General features: G+C 41.0%; 1 protein-coding gene across 1 annotated transcript in view; it reads right to left on the reverse strand.

The window, feature by feature from the left end:
• Positions 1 to 5,732: 5,732 nt before the first annotated feature.
• The window catches only part of LOC101159554 (sodium- and chloride-dependent GABA transporter 2), a 13,446-nt gene continuing 6,163 nt past the window's right edge, over positions 5,733 to 13,015 (reverse strand). Inside the window, exons 6-11 of the mRNA XM_023954662.2 lie at positions 12,934 to 13,015; positions 12,695 to 12,829; positions 8,517 to 8,652; positions 8,320 to 8,420; positions 6,558 to 6,728; positions 5,733 to 6,400 (exon numbers count right to left, since the gene is read on the reverse strand). The exon at positions 12,934 to 13,015 is cut by the window's right edge and continues 51 nt beyond it. Coding sequence (XP_023810430.1) covers positions 6,242 to 6,400; positions 6,558 to 6,728; positions 8,320 to 8,420; positions 8,517 to 8,652; positions 12,695 to 12,829; positions 12,934 to 13,015 — 784 coding nt within the window. The 3' untranslated portion in view covers positions 5,733 to 6,241. The remainder of the gene's footprint in view (positions 6,401 to 6,557; positions 6,729 to 8,319; positions 8,421 to 8,516; positions 8,653 to 12,694; positions 12,830 to 12,933) is intronic.

The following is a 13,015-nucleotide window of genomic DNA, read 5'->3' on the forward strand; positions in this document are numbered from 1 at the left end:
TGCAGGGCCAATTGAATTGTGGGTGGTCCCGCAGCACCAATGCACAATTAAATACAAAACACACAAAGACATGCAGTAATAGATAAAGGAAGAGAAATAATAATAGCAGATCAATCCTTTTAAACCATTTCCCACTGTTCGTTCCTTTCTGTAATTCATTTTACAATGAAACTTCTTAAATGTCCCAATAGGATCTAACCTTAAAAATACAACCTCAGCTTCGTGTCAAGAATCCCAGCAGCTTTACAGCTAAGCTTCACAGTTTCATCCAACAGGAGAACTAAACTGTTCCCTGATGGAACACTTTATTACTGCAAAAAGATGATGTGCACTGGTTTTGTGATGCTTAGAGGACTTCCTGGACACGGTGACAGAAAACCATCTGTCCCCCAGCTTTCATAAGACTGACCATTCCCACCAGTGGGATTTCCAGATCAAGAAGCTTGTGTTCATCCGCTTAGCATCCAAAAATTGTCACCAGCAAGCTGTTAAACCGGAGGAGTTTCAATCCCTCAATCCTTACAAATTGGATTCACACCTTGTGCACAAGTCAGAGTTGATAAGTAGGCTAAGAAGTCTGGAAATGTTAGAGGTGACTCCTGTCTTATTTACTTCATAAAGGCTTTAAACGTAGTCACCACAGTGGCAGGTGAGCTATTTTCTATCTTTTAAAAAATAAAACCAGTTTCCAGAGAAAAGGCTCTTTGTGACAAATGCAGTGTCACTTGTTGTGTTGCACAATGTCCACCGTTTGAATGTCTGTATGTTGGATGAATCAATGGATTTATGATGTCATCAGCATTGAAAGGGCACTAAAGTCTTAAACTACCTGCTCAACTAAATGGTGGAGCACGTTTAGAATACTTGTTAAAAACATTGATTGTGTGCCCCCCCCCCCCCCCCCCCCCCCCCCCCCGAGGCAATAAGCAGCAGAAAAGACATTTTATTGACTTTGTCTTGGGTAAGTGGTTAAGGGGCTAAAGCTTCTGGAAAAAGCTGTTTCTGAATTTATGTTCAGAAATGCATATCCAGCAAACATTTGTTGTCAACTGCAGTGCTTCATGTCAGATTGTCAGGGATTTCAGCTTCATTTGCTGCCACTCTTCATTGACCTTACCACTGAAGCTTTCAGGCATCAGTCGTAGTTAAACACCGCGGTTACACCAAAGCTTTGAATTCACCATAGAACAGAGGAAAACCAGGAGTTAGGAGGGGTCCGCTGTCTAGTTGAAGTTAGCCTGAATTCAGTGAGTGGAGGAAAACAAAGAACAGCAGAAATAAAAAATGATGCCAAAGGAAAAATTTGTGTTTTTTTTATTTGGTTTTATCATTTACATCATATCCATTTTTGTACTTTCACTTTTTTTTTCTTTCCAATTGGTCTATTCTGATTTTTACTCTGGAAACATTTGCAAACAAATGTCCACAGTGTTCAAATGTAAAGGAAAGTGGACCCAGACCCCCCCATAACAACATGAGACACTCATACCTGCTGACAGAAAAGGTCAGCTAAACTTCAGGTTTCGGTGGTTTTTTCCCATTAGTTCACTAAACAGCTGTGCTTCTTGTTGTTTTTGCTGGATTTGGGGCTCTTCATCAAAAGTTGAGCTCATCGAGTGTTAAACTTCAGTTATAAACAGATCTTCTGTTAATAATGTCATTCAAACGTAGAATTTCAAGAGGCTTTGATTTTTGTCATGTCCAGAGTTACGGGGGGGTCAAACTGAAGATTTGCTTTGCTGAGGGGCATCTGGTGTCACAGGGATCTGAGGAGTTGAGCGCTAAATGAGATTTCTAAAAGCTTGACTAAGGTGAGAAGGTCCAAGAAAGCTTAGATCACTGGGGTGCCTGTCACATTTCTACATTCATGCGTAAACAACAGCTAATTCCTTCGCAGCTCGGGGTACTTAGCACACTTGTTGGGGACTAAAGGGCATTGAAACTGTAACAGGAAGCAAACAGGAACTGCAAATGATCTGTCAGTAGGTAACTAAGACACATTACATGAGAGACACAGAACAGTTTGTGACCCACTTAGTATTTCAATTGGTTTAGAAAATGGAGAAAAGTCCTTTTCCAGCCGTGCTTTGCAACAGAATCTGAACATTTCATGACAAAAGGTGACGGTTTTCAGTGTCAGCTGATGTCTTTATTGTTTTATCAGATGCAAGAATAATTCATTTTCGTTAAGTTTGCATGTCAATTTCATTGCAGAAACCCTTATAAAGAAATATTGTTTTTAAGTTGTGCAATTTTTGTTTGTTTTCTTATGTCATGGAAAATGTACCGATTCTGAATGAACAGTGAATTCACACGCAGTAGTGACTGTTTGTCTCCACTTTCTTGTGCGTTTTCATAGTGTTGTGGTCATAAGTACTAGTTGGTTTTAGGTCTACAGCCTGAAAACATGGTAAGAGCAGCCCAGAATAAACATGTTAACATCATTCTGGATGGAACATTGGAGTCAGTAACAAAGATGTTATCGTTTCAACTTGTTCATTTTCATATTTAAATTCTAATTGTAATTCATTTTATTTCTAAAGCACCTTTCATGAAAAAAAGAACAGCTCAAGGTGCTGCACATAAAAAACAAGAACACAAAAACACCACTAAAATACTAGAATAAGCCCCTCATGATAAAACAAACAAAGACAAATAAAAGAGAAATGATTCTAAAAAGCTCAAGAAGAGAGAACCCAGAAGGCGCCGCCCGCCCTGTCCTCCTGCTGGACGTGGCGTCATTTTACTTTCACCATCCAGGTTTTTCTTTTATTCAAAAATGATCGATCCTGATTCATGAAAAAGACTCTGATCAGGTAAAGGTCATTGTGTTCAGCCTTCACACAGTTTGCCTTTACTGCATTAATGCATTAATGTATTGCGTGCCTCAGAAAATGAAGACTGATCATTTTCAGAGCTGCTGCTCCACGACCTTCATGGCTCTGATCAGTGTCACGTCTGATTTTGCCTTCTGGAGTGACAGACGACTGAGCCGACCGGGGATTACAGCCTCACGCAGAGCGACTCTCGCTTCCTCTGCCGTCACATCTAAATAAAGTATCAGACTTACATAAGCATGAAACAATAACTAATTAATTCCAGCAGGAATTCCTTACTATGAACACAGCTTCCAAACTCCGGATTTGCGTAAATGATTCTACTAAAGTGTAATTCCCCACTTTGCTTAGCATCAGCAGTGCAGAAAACATCCAAAAGATCCTTTTCAGAAGTTTGACTTTTCCTCAATCCTGTCAAATACTTGTAATCTTTTTAAAGTTTTATTTCTATTTCTTCTTTTATTTGAAAAACCAAACAGAAATTCACTGAAGGCTCCACAGAACAGGTCTGTCATGTCTGTTATTACATTCTTTAAAAACATTGGTTTAAATATTTTTACGTTTCAAGGAGGCGCTTCCTGTTTTAATGAAGCTTTTGGAGTTCAAGAGTCTGACTGAAGATGGACGGCTGGGACCATCAGCTGTTTTACTCTGACGGGGAGTCAATCCAAATTAGTGGTTAAAAACATGTATTAATAACACGTAATATATTATAATTAAACCATACTGTATGGCAGAAACAACTTGGTCACATAAAAGGTAAGTGGAATGTTTTCTCTGGTGAAAAGGCTTATTGAGAGACGGAGCTTTAGCGCCTCCCAGAGGACAAAATCAGAATCATTCACAGAAACATCTATCATCTGTTTTTGGATTATGAAGAAATTATGAAATTAATCTCACATTTTTAAGGATCTTCATGTTCAAATAGCAACAACAGAAGAAGGAATGTCCAATAAAATGCCGTGGACATAAACGGTTTATAAAACAATAAAGAAAATACAACAAGCGCCTGGAAAGGAAGGGACTTCTTGACTAAAAGTATTTATTTGTAGTTGGTAGAAATGAGGAAAAATACTTCTTTGTAACAAAAGCTGTTCTTTACATGAAGGATGCAGACGTGTCCTCAGATGGACTCCAGATGGCGCTAAAGTACCTGCTTTTTGCACAGCTTGCTCAGTTTTTAATTTTTATTTTTGCAGCACATCTTTGGATTGAAGACGTTTTGCAAACATGAATAAAAAGCAAAGAGATCATTACTTTGCACCTTAAACTGGACACACATGTTTTGATATTTTAAATCAATTTAACTTAGTCTCAATATTTCATTATTTGTAACCACTCCATTTATTCACATTTATTTGAACTTTTTTTGCATTTATATAATACAGCCATGTTTCTCTGTTGTCATTTCTATGAAGAATATGTTCTGAAATTTTTTTTTTTATCTTGAAGTTTTTTTAAATGATTGGCTTTGATGTGATGTGAAAAATGTGGCATTTTAGCCTCTTAAGAGCCAAACTAATATTTGAGATAACCCTCTACATGTAGTCAAACTTAACCCGTGTGCTATCCTAGGCTCTTTAACATTAGGAGTTGGGTCATCTAGACCCACTAGACAGTGCTCTGAACCTTTTTTCTTCAATGATTTGTGTTCTTCACTGGTGTCCATGGATTACATGAAATCTTTCCACCTTTATCCACCTTTGTCATGGTAGGGAGAACACGTCAATGGAAGGATCGGGTCATCTGGACCCCATAGGATAGCACAACGGTTAAGCAGAATTCACTACTGTGGTCTGTTAACCATTCCAACTGTAAAAACTAAAACCTATGGAGAAGCTGCATTTCAGCACTATGGTCCCCGTTTATGGAAGAGTCTGCCGGAGGACCTGAGAGCCGCAGAGAGCATTAATGCTTTTAAGAAAAGGCTCAAGACCCATCTTTTTAACCTGGCTCTTAGCTAATTTTTTACTACTTTTATATATTTATTCAGTTATTTATTTATATGTACTTTTTATTTTATTTATTTATTCATCCATTTTATCTTGTTTTATGAACTTGAATCTGATTTTAACGCGTTATCTTAATTTACCTTATTTTAATGTTTTATTGTTTTTATCAATATGTTTACTTGTTTATTCTCATTTTTATTCATTTTTATTTCCGGTGCTTCCTCAGCTGGAACCTCTCCCTCTGGGTCGGCTGCTGTTCAGCCACTGCAGCTCTAGATGGGGACCTGCATCACCACTTAGCTGTGGTGGAGCGGTCCCCGCCTGTGAAGCTGCATTTGGCTGTCTATGCGGCTGTTCACGGAGGGGGAGGTTCCAATTATTAGCGTTTCCAGCATCCTGTTTTTGTGCTCAGCCTATTTTTCATTGTCCTTTGCCATCACTTAGGGGGTGGGAGGTGTGAAAGGAGTGGGGGGCTAGGTACGGGGAGGGGGGCCCTATTTATTTATTTATTTTTATTTTATTTATTTTTAAATCGTCAATGCTTGTTTTTATATTTTGTTGTGTTTTAATGTAAAGCACTTTGTGTTATATTTGTATATGAAAAGTGCTTTATAAATAAAGTTTGATTTGATTTGATTTGATTTGATTTGATTTGATTTGATTTGATTTGATTTGATTTGATTTGTTACTATAACCCAAAATGTGATGTTCAGGTGTGCGGATGCAGATCTGAAGAGGTATAAACAATAAGAACGCAGAATTACTGAATGTGGGATCTCACAGCATGAACACTGCAGGATCCTTCCATTTTTTGAATAATTAAATGTGTTGTGTTTGTGTGTTTCAGTGTTGTTGTACTTTCCTTCTTTCTACTGAGGTATTCTGTTACATTCCAGATAAGATGTACTTACTGCATAAAGAAGAATTGTCTGATGTTTTAAAGTGATGTTTTAAATTACTCTGTAATTAGTCGACAAAAAAAAAAAATTCTCACAGTTTCTTGTGTCGAGGATCTGAGGTGTTTTCTTTCAAACACACATGTAAACATCAGAGCTCGTGTGTTTCAAGAAACCACACGAAACAGCCAAGACTTTAGTTTAGGCATCTGCAGACAAAAGTCTTTGCCTTTCCAAACACATAAGTGGTTAGGTACACTTTCAAAGACTACATGAGCACATCCTCCATTCACAGTGTTGATTGGAAATACGACTTACGACTTACGACAAAAACTCAAACCAACAACTACCAGTAAAGTCAATGAAAAACCTGTCAAATCCTTGAATCCTATCCATTAATGTGTTAAATCTAAACTCCTTTGTGATGGAGCACTTAAATGTAAAACTTAAGGCCATGTTGTTGTAGTCTTCATGTGGACGCTCCTTCTTGCTGTGTTTTAATTGCCAGCTTTGGAACTGTATTCATAAAAATTACGTCACCATTGTCTCCAGCGTTTCAGACCATCAATACTCGCTGATTTTCTGCGTCGGTTGGACTCTGGTTTGTGCGTAATGTGTGAAGGTCTGTGAAAGTCTGAAATGCTTCAAAGTTTGATGCTTTCTTGGACGGTGGGCTTGGTAAGTCCTTGGATGGGGTGCAAAGAAGTTTCAGCCTCTGAGTAATAAAAGAAAAAAACTGGAGACGTGAGACGAGTTTAACACATTTGATCCAACCAATAAATGATTGTGAATATAAGTAAACAGTACATTATCTTACACACAAGAACATTTATATATATACATTATTTTTACGTTTGGCTGTCATAACTTACTTTTGTTAGGGATCCAGGTTTGCTTGTTACGGCATAAAGCATCCATAGAGGAACCATCAATGTGGAAGAAAGAGTAAAGAATCCTCCGAGGGCGTATCCCCACCAAGGGTATTCGTATACGTTGTTGAATTTGAGAGGAGTATATTTGACTAAAGAAAACACAAATGTGCACTAGAAAAAAAAGTGAAAAGAGATGCTGAGGTAGAGCGTTTAGCCACCAAGCCCCTGTCTTATGGAATAAACTCCCAGCTCATGTAAGAGAGGCCGACTCAGTTTCTACATTCAAAGTTAGACTGAAAACATTCCTCTTTGGACAGGCTTATTGTCAGACTAGTTAGTATTCAGAGATTATTTAACTTAATTTTAATTTGTTTAAATTAAACTTAATAACTATTTCTTTTAAAAGGCTGCTAGAAGTTGAAGCTGGGGTAACTATGGTGCACTGGGGTTCTGTCCTCTTTTCTCTTCTACTTCTACCCTTCCTCTCTTCTCCATTCTTGATCATTATTCATCATTTAGTTCTCCATGCCTCTGTTTGGTGCAGTGCGATTCATGTATTGTCCCTCTTTTCCTCTCCCCTCCTGGGGATGGGAGTGCTTCCAGATTCCAGTTGGCCCATCCGTGCTCCAGTTCCTGACCGTGTACCTCGCCTTTGCTCGCGCTCCTACACCTGGCTGTGGTTCCTGTCTCCGGCTCGACTCGCGCCCCTGACTGTCCCCCCGACCACGGCTGGATGAAGCTCGTCTGCTGGACTTTTATATATGTAGTTGTAGATTTAGATAAGTTAATTCTTCTCTAAGAGTTCTGGTAAATCGCCTGTCCGTCCTGGGGGAGGATCCCTCCTTCATGTGGACACCCCTGAGGTTTCTTCGTTTTTTCCGGAATCCTGTTTTTTTAGGAGTTTTTCCTTACCGCGAAGGGGGGTCTAAGGGCAGGGATGCCAGTATAGCTTAGTCAGATTGTTAGTTCATTTTAGTATTTTCCTATTGAACTCTTTGTATTCGTGATCCTTTTGAGTTCATGTTTACTTCGAAGCCCATCGAGACGACTGTTGTTGTGATTTTGGGCTATACAAATAAAATTGAATTTAATTGAATTGAATTGCTGGCGGTGAGTGTGGAGGACAGAGATTGCATTGAAAAGGATCCCATCTGTGTTCTAAAAATGAAATGTCCCTGTTAGAAAACTAGGATGTGGTTTCATGAATATGCTAAGCAGCAAATATTTTAATAAGAAAGCTGCTGCTGTGAATCCTTTCTATACGCTGCCTGGCTTCGTACCACATTCCAACAGTAAAAATATTTTGCGTTGTGGCTTGAAATGCTGTTTGAGTGTGCATGTTTTCTGTTTTTAGTCTATTCATGGCCCTGGGCCCCATCCCTCTCTGAAAGGCTGAAGCAGCTCACGTTCTACTTCTGTAAATATTATAAAGAAGGTAGCTTAAAGTAGCACGGGACTCTTGTAACACAATGCTGAGTGAGTAATAGTGTACGATAAGGGATTACTAGTCTGTGACGAGTTACTGCTTGATCATTCAACAATGATTATTCCTAACAGGCATTAGGTACTTTCACAAACAAAGGTTTTCTATTTTGCCTTTCTCCGTTTTTTAAACAAGAATGTAATATTGATGAACCAATGGTTTTGAAAAAAGTTGAAAGATTTCCACCTCAAATGACTCAGGACAGCTGCTTTCTACCAAAAGACAACACACTGACAAAAGGAACACAAAAGCCTAGACGTGCACGTGTGGAACACTTACAGTGCAGATGGCCGGCGTCAAGTATTTCCAGCAGTATTTCATGAAGGGCCAGGGATGATAACCAATCATGTCCTTTATGTTGTCATAGTGACGATCTGAACCTGATGAAAAATGTTAAACTTTATTGACCACCAGAAAACAATCGTCAAACACAGTCACTGGAGAAGTGAGAGAGGTCCGAAAAATGGCCTACCTACCGACTTTTACAAAACAGTACAAAAACACACACCTATAACAGTTGTTGTTGTACTTGTTGTAGCTTCCTAATGATGTCAAAACCCCTGTGCAAACTCCATAGGAGTAGAAAATCTGGCTTCCAGCATCCATCCATACCTGGGAAGTGTCAACAAGGTCATGTTTTAATACTTTCAATTCAAATAGTTGTTATTTTTTGCACAAAAAAGTTCTTAAAATAGAGCTGAGTGATGAATCAATACTTCATTTCTGATGTAAAAATCTCTTCAACATCAATTCATGACATCTTCTTTACAGTTTGACCCTTACACCCTTGAAAAATATATATTTACTCAACCGAAGGGATTGTGATTAAAGGGAAGTATTACAAATTAATCGACTGCAGCTGAAAACGCAGGAAGAGGCGCAAACCCGCCAGATGCAACTGGAAATCAAAAGAATGGAGATCGAAGCCGAGACAGCGTCAGGATCCGACAGCTGGAGTTGGAGGCCAAAGCTGGCACTCCTGTAACCCGATGCAGCGGCACAAACCCGCTTTCCCCCGGTTTACCTAGTTCACTTGACATCAGTAAATTGCTCTGTCTCGTTCCCGTTTTCAGGGAATCAGAAGTTGATTCCTATTTTGCATCATTTGGATGCATAGCTGGTTCTCTGAAGTGGAAACATGATTCCTCAGGTTTTCACCATGTGGCCTTTACTCCACTGTAAACTGAGTGAAAATGCCCAGGGGGTTGTAGCGTCCCTCCCTCTTGAGGATTCACCATCTAAGGTTTGGGTTAAAATGGCTGTTGTGGAGTTTGGTCGTGAAAAGAGCATTCTCTTTGATCAATGGTGTACAGTACAGTTGATGGTTTTGTTTCTCTTCGGGAACTGATGTTGTTCAAACGAAGTTTGCCAGAGAGTCTTGTGGTTTCCCTGAATGAGCAGAAGGTTAACTCTGTGACGTCAGCAGCGGCGCTGGCTGATGAGTATGTGTTAACTCACAAAACATCCTTCCCTGTGCCAAACAACCACCTGAGAGCAGCTGCTGTACATCAGCCGTCTCACAATAAACCCTGTACATCCAGAGAAATACGCGAGTGTTTTTATTGTCACAAAACCCGACATGTCATCGCTGACTGCGTTCTCCTGCAAAATAAAGCTGAAAACACCCAACAGATTCCTTCTAGTCCAAAAGGGGTGGGAGTTATCTCAAAGCCAGGTAATGGTAAGACACACCCAGCCTCCTGCTTTATCTTGCTGAACAGCAAACGCACGGATGAGCGCTCAGTGCGCATTTGAGCGACACAGGTCGGTCCCAGACCTTGATTTTAGCAAATGCACTGCTGTTTTTAGATTCATGGGTATACCTGCATGCTTCGTGGTGTTGGCATGGAGTGTTCTCCTCGCTCTGTTCACCTGGTCCATCTGAAATCTGAATCAATTACAGGTATTTTTCCCATGGCAGTTTGTCCGGAACTACCATAAAAGAGTTACGGTTTTGCTGGGAAATTATGTGGCTGGCGAAAAGATTGTGCCACATCCCGAGGTATCGCCGAAAACCACCTTAGTGCCACCGAAACATCAGCACAGAATACCAGTGCGCAGGCCGTATCCAGTCTGCGCCATCACGCGTGCACAGCTCCGAGATGACTTGTCTGATAACTTTTCTAAGCCTGTTCATTCAGGTGGTAATCGCGTTACGACCTGAGCCCGACAGTTTTTCTCACAGACAGGTGACGATGAGAAAGGATTAGACGTCTGATTTGAAGCACTGAAGGAAGTCCACACTCCCCGATGCACACAACCCATGACACACAGAGAGCTGATCAAATTTTACGGACGGGTTTTTTCGTTTATTGATATTCTGCACGTGACCCGCTAGAAGGGGCACTCGTATTTAGACCGAGAAAATTAGGAAGCGTTCCCACCCCGCGACGTTCCCCTCATGGCTTTAGCATGAGTTCCAGCCCGGAAATCCCAACCTACGCATCCGGCGCTCGGTTTTGTTGGAAAAGGAGAACCAGTTAGGTGATGACCTGTCCAGATTAGGTTAAGTTCTTCTGCAAAGTGAGTTGTACATCACACACTTCATTTCATAACCTGTCTATTTAAAGGTTTGCAGCTTAAGGGGAGGGGTGTTACGACTTCTGGTAGTGTCTGCTTGTTTTGTGGTGTGTGTATGTGTTTGAGTTTCAGCTCCTGCAGAAGTCAGCTGCTGCACAGCGGCTGACTCCGCCCCCCTGCAGAGCTGATTGAGGCTGCTTCTAATCGCCTGGCTTTAAAAGCTCCCAGGATCCTCTGCTCCAGGGGCCGCTGCATTCCTGAGTGGGAATTTGTTTTCCAGCCTGCCCCTGATGTCTGCCTGGCCTCAGCTTGAGAAAGCCTCTGGTTTCCCCCTTAGTTTGATTCTGGTTTTGTCCTTTTGTCACATTTATTCTTGCTTTTCTGTCATAGTTGTACAGCTACAAAGCCTGAGAATTTAATTTATACCATCATTTATTCCACCTTTGGTGTTTTGGTGGTTATTTTCCTTTAGCTCCCTTTGATTCCTTTATATGTCACCGAATAAACAGCTGTGTGGCCAACTTTTTGCAGTTTCCACCTGCAATATCCTGTGCAGTGTATCCTGAGATGATTGTATTGAGGCTCGCCATGTACATTTTTTTTTACTTTAGAAAAAGATTAGTAATTTCGATTTTAGGATATGCACACTCCTGCTTTAGATTTTTTCTTAGAAAAAAAATATACTGCTCGCTTTTTTATGGCTACAGGAGCAAGAAAGGCAGACTGAAAAAATTGTGTTGTGTCATTCAGAACAAAACGGTTCTTATTTCATATAAATATTTCTCATATTTTACATTAGACTAGAAAATGCAATTTGCCTCTTTTTGTCCCCCTGTATTTCCTGCTTCTGCTCCGTGGACGAACACACCACCCTCCTCTTCCTCAGCGCGTGATTGTGGATACATCTGATGACCAATCGCTTGGCTCTTTACAGCAAACGACAAGAACCCTTTTTTAACTGTCCTTCATTCTGTCTTACTTCTTCTTCTCTTCAAGTCGCTCATAAATGGTCAATACGTGTTCACGTTGAGCGGGGGAGGGGCAGCAAAAGCTCGATACATGTGCAGCGGCGGCAGCGACAGCCGCATGGAATAAAGCGCCAGCGTCAACACAATAACGTGCAGAAATGAGTGACACTGGGAAAAAAGCAAAATCTGGAACCACTTCACTTCAATTGATGATGTGAAAAGAGAATTTAGAGTCTGCAAGAAAACAATTCCATCTAGAACCGGATCCAGAACCAACCTGGACCTGAGAGAATCTTCTAAACAGAGCAGATCATTGCTGACTGAAGAAACCAGATCAGCTCAAAGATGAGATACTTAGTGTTTATGAATGTCAACCTTTACTGTGACCATAAATCACACACAGTGGGCGTGCCTCAGCGCCTTTAACTCCTCCAATGTGGTACTTCTTAGTCTGCACGCCTCAGTCAGGGGCAGTTGATTTGAGTGGCCAGAGTTGAAATATTGAAACTTTGGCGAGGTCACCGCATCACCTCAACCAATCAGGGCCTCAACTTTGGGCATGTGACGTTTTCAGTGACTATATCAGCAACTAGAATACACATCCAACATGGTGGATCAATGCGATATTTCTCCTCCTGATCTTTATCCATTTTCTTAACCTGCTGCAACAGATGTCTATGTTACTGTTGGGCAAAGTCTAGTGAGCCCTGGAAGTCTGTCTGCCCCATAAGGCGAGCTAGCTTACTACGCCGGCCCCTGGGAGGCACGCTGGCGGGTAGTAGGGACAACGGCTGGGGCATGGGGAGGCCGACACAGCTACCGATGCATGACTGATGCTCACCATACCAGGAAAGACTCTGGGTCAGAGGTCAGAGCTCTGACTCCACTTTTGGTCACCGATGGGAAGCATCTCCAGAGTTCTGACTGCTTTGTAAATGAGATAAACCCAGATACCACTCTATGTAGCGATCAGGCTAAAAGCATTTGGCAGTAGCACCTCCCTCACGCGTCTGGGGCGTCAAGCTATGAACACATTTTTGGACAGGCACGAATTTGACGCACGAATCGCGCTCTGTGTGATTGCAGCATCAGAGTATGACCTGGCTTAATAAAAGTCTTGTAGTGACTTTCTAAACTCCACATTAACTTTTTTGCAACAATCATACCTCTGGGTCAGCGAGGCGAGACGGGTCTGGGTAGAGGTAAAACATAATGCCTTCTTTTGCTCCGGGTAATGTAAGGCCACGGACAAGCAACACCACCAGCATCACATATGGGAATGTTGCTGTGAAGTACACCACCTAAAGAATAACTATATTTCAATCATTTTGCAACCTCTCAAGAACAGATTCGTCCTAGAAGTAGGATTAAATGTGATGAAACCCCAAATGAGAGAAGGCCGTACCTTTCCGGTGGATTTCACTCCATTCCAAACACAGAAGTAACACAAGATCCAAGCAAGAAGTAAACAAAGAGCCAGGTCCCAA

Source organism: Oryzias latipes, chromosome 5 (assembly GCF_053564925.1).
Source record: "Oryzias latipes strain Hd-rR chromosome 5, Olatipes_Hd-rR_3.1".
Lineage (NCBI taxonomy): Eukaryota > Metazoa > Chordata > Actinopteri > Beloniformes > Adrianichthyidae > Oryzias > Oryzias latipes.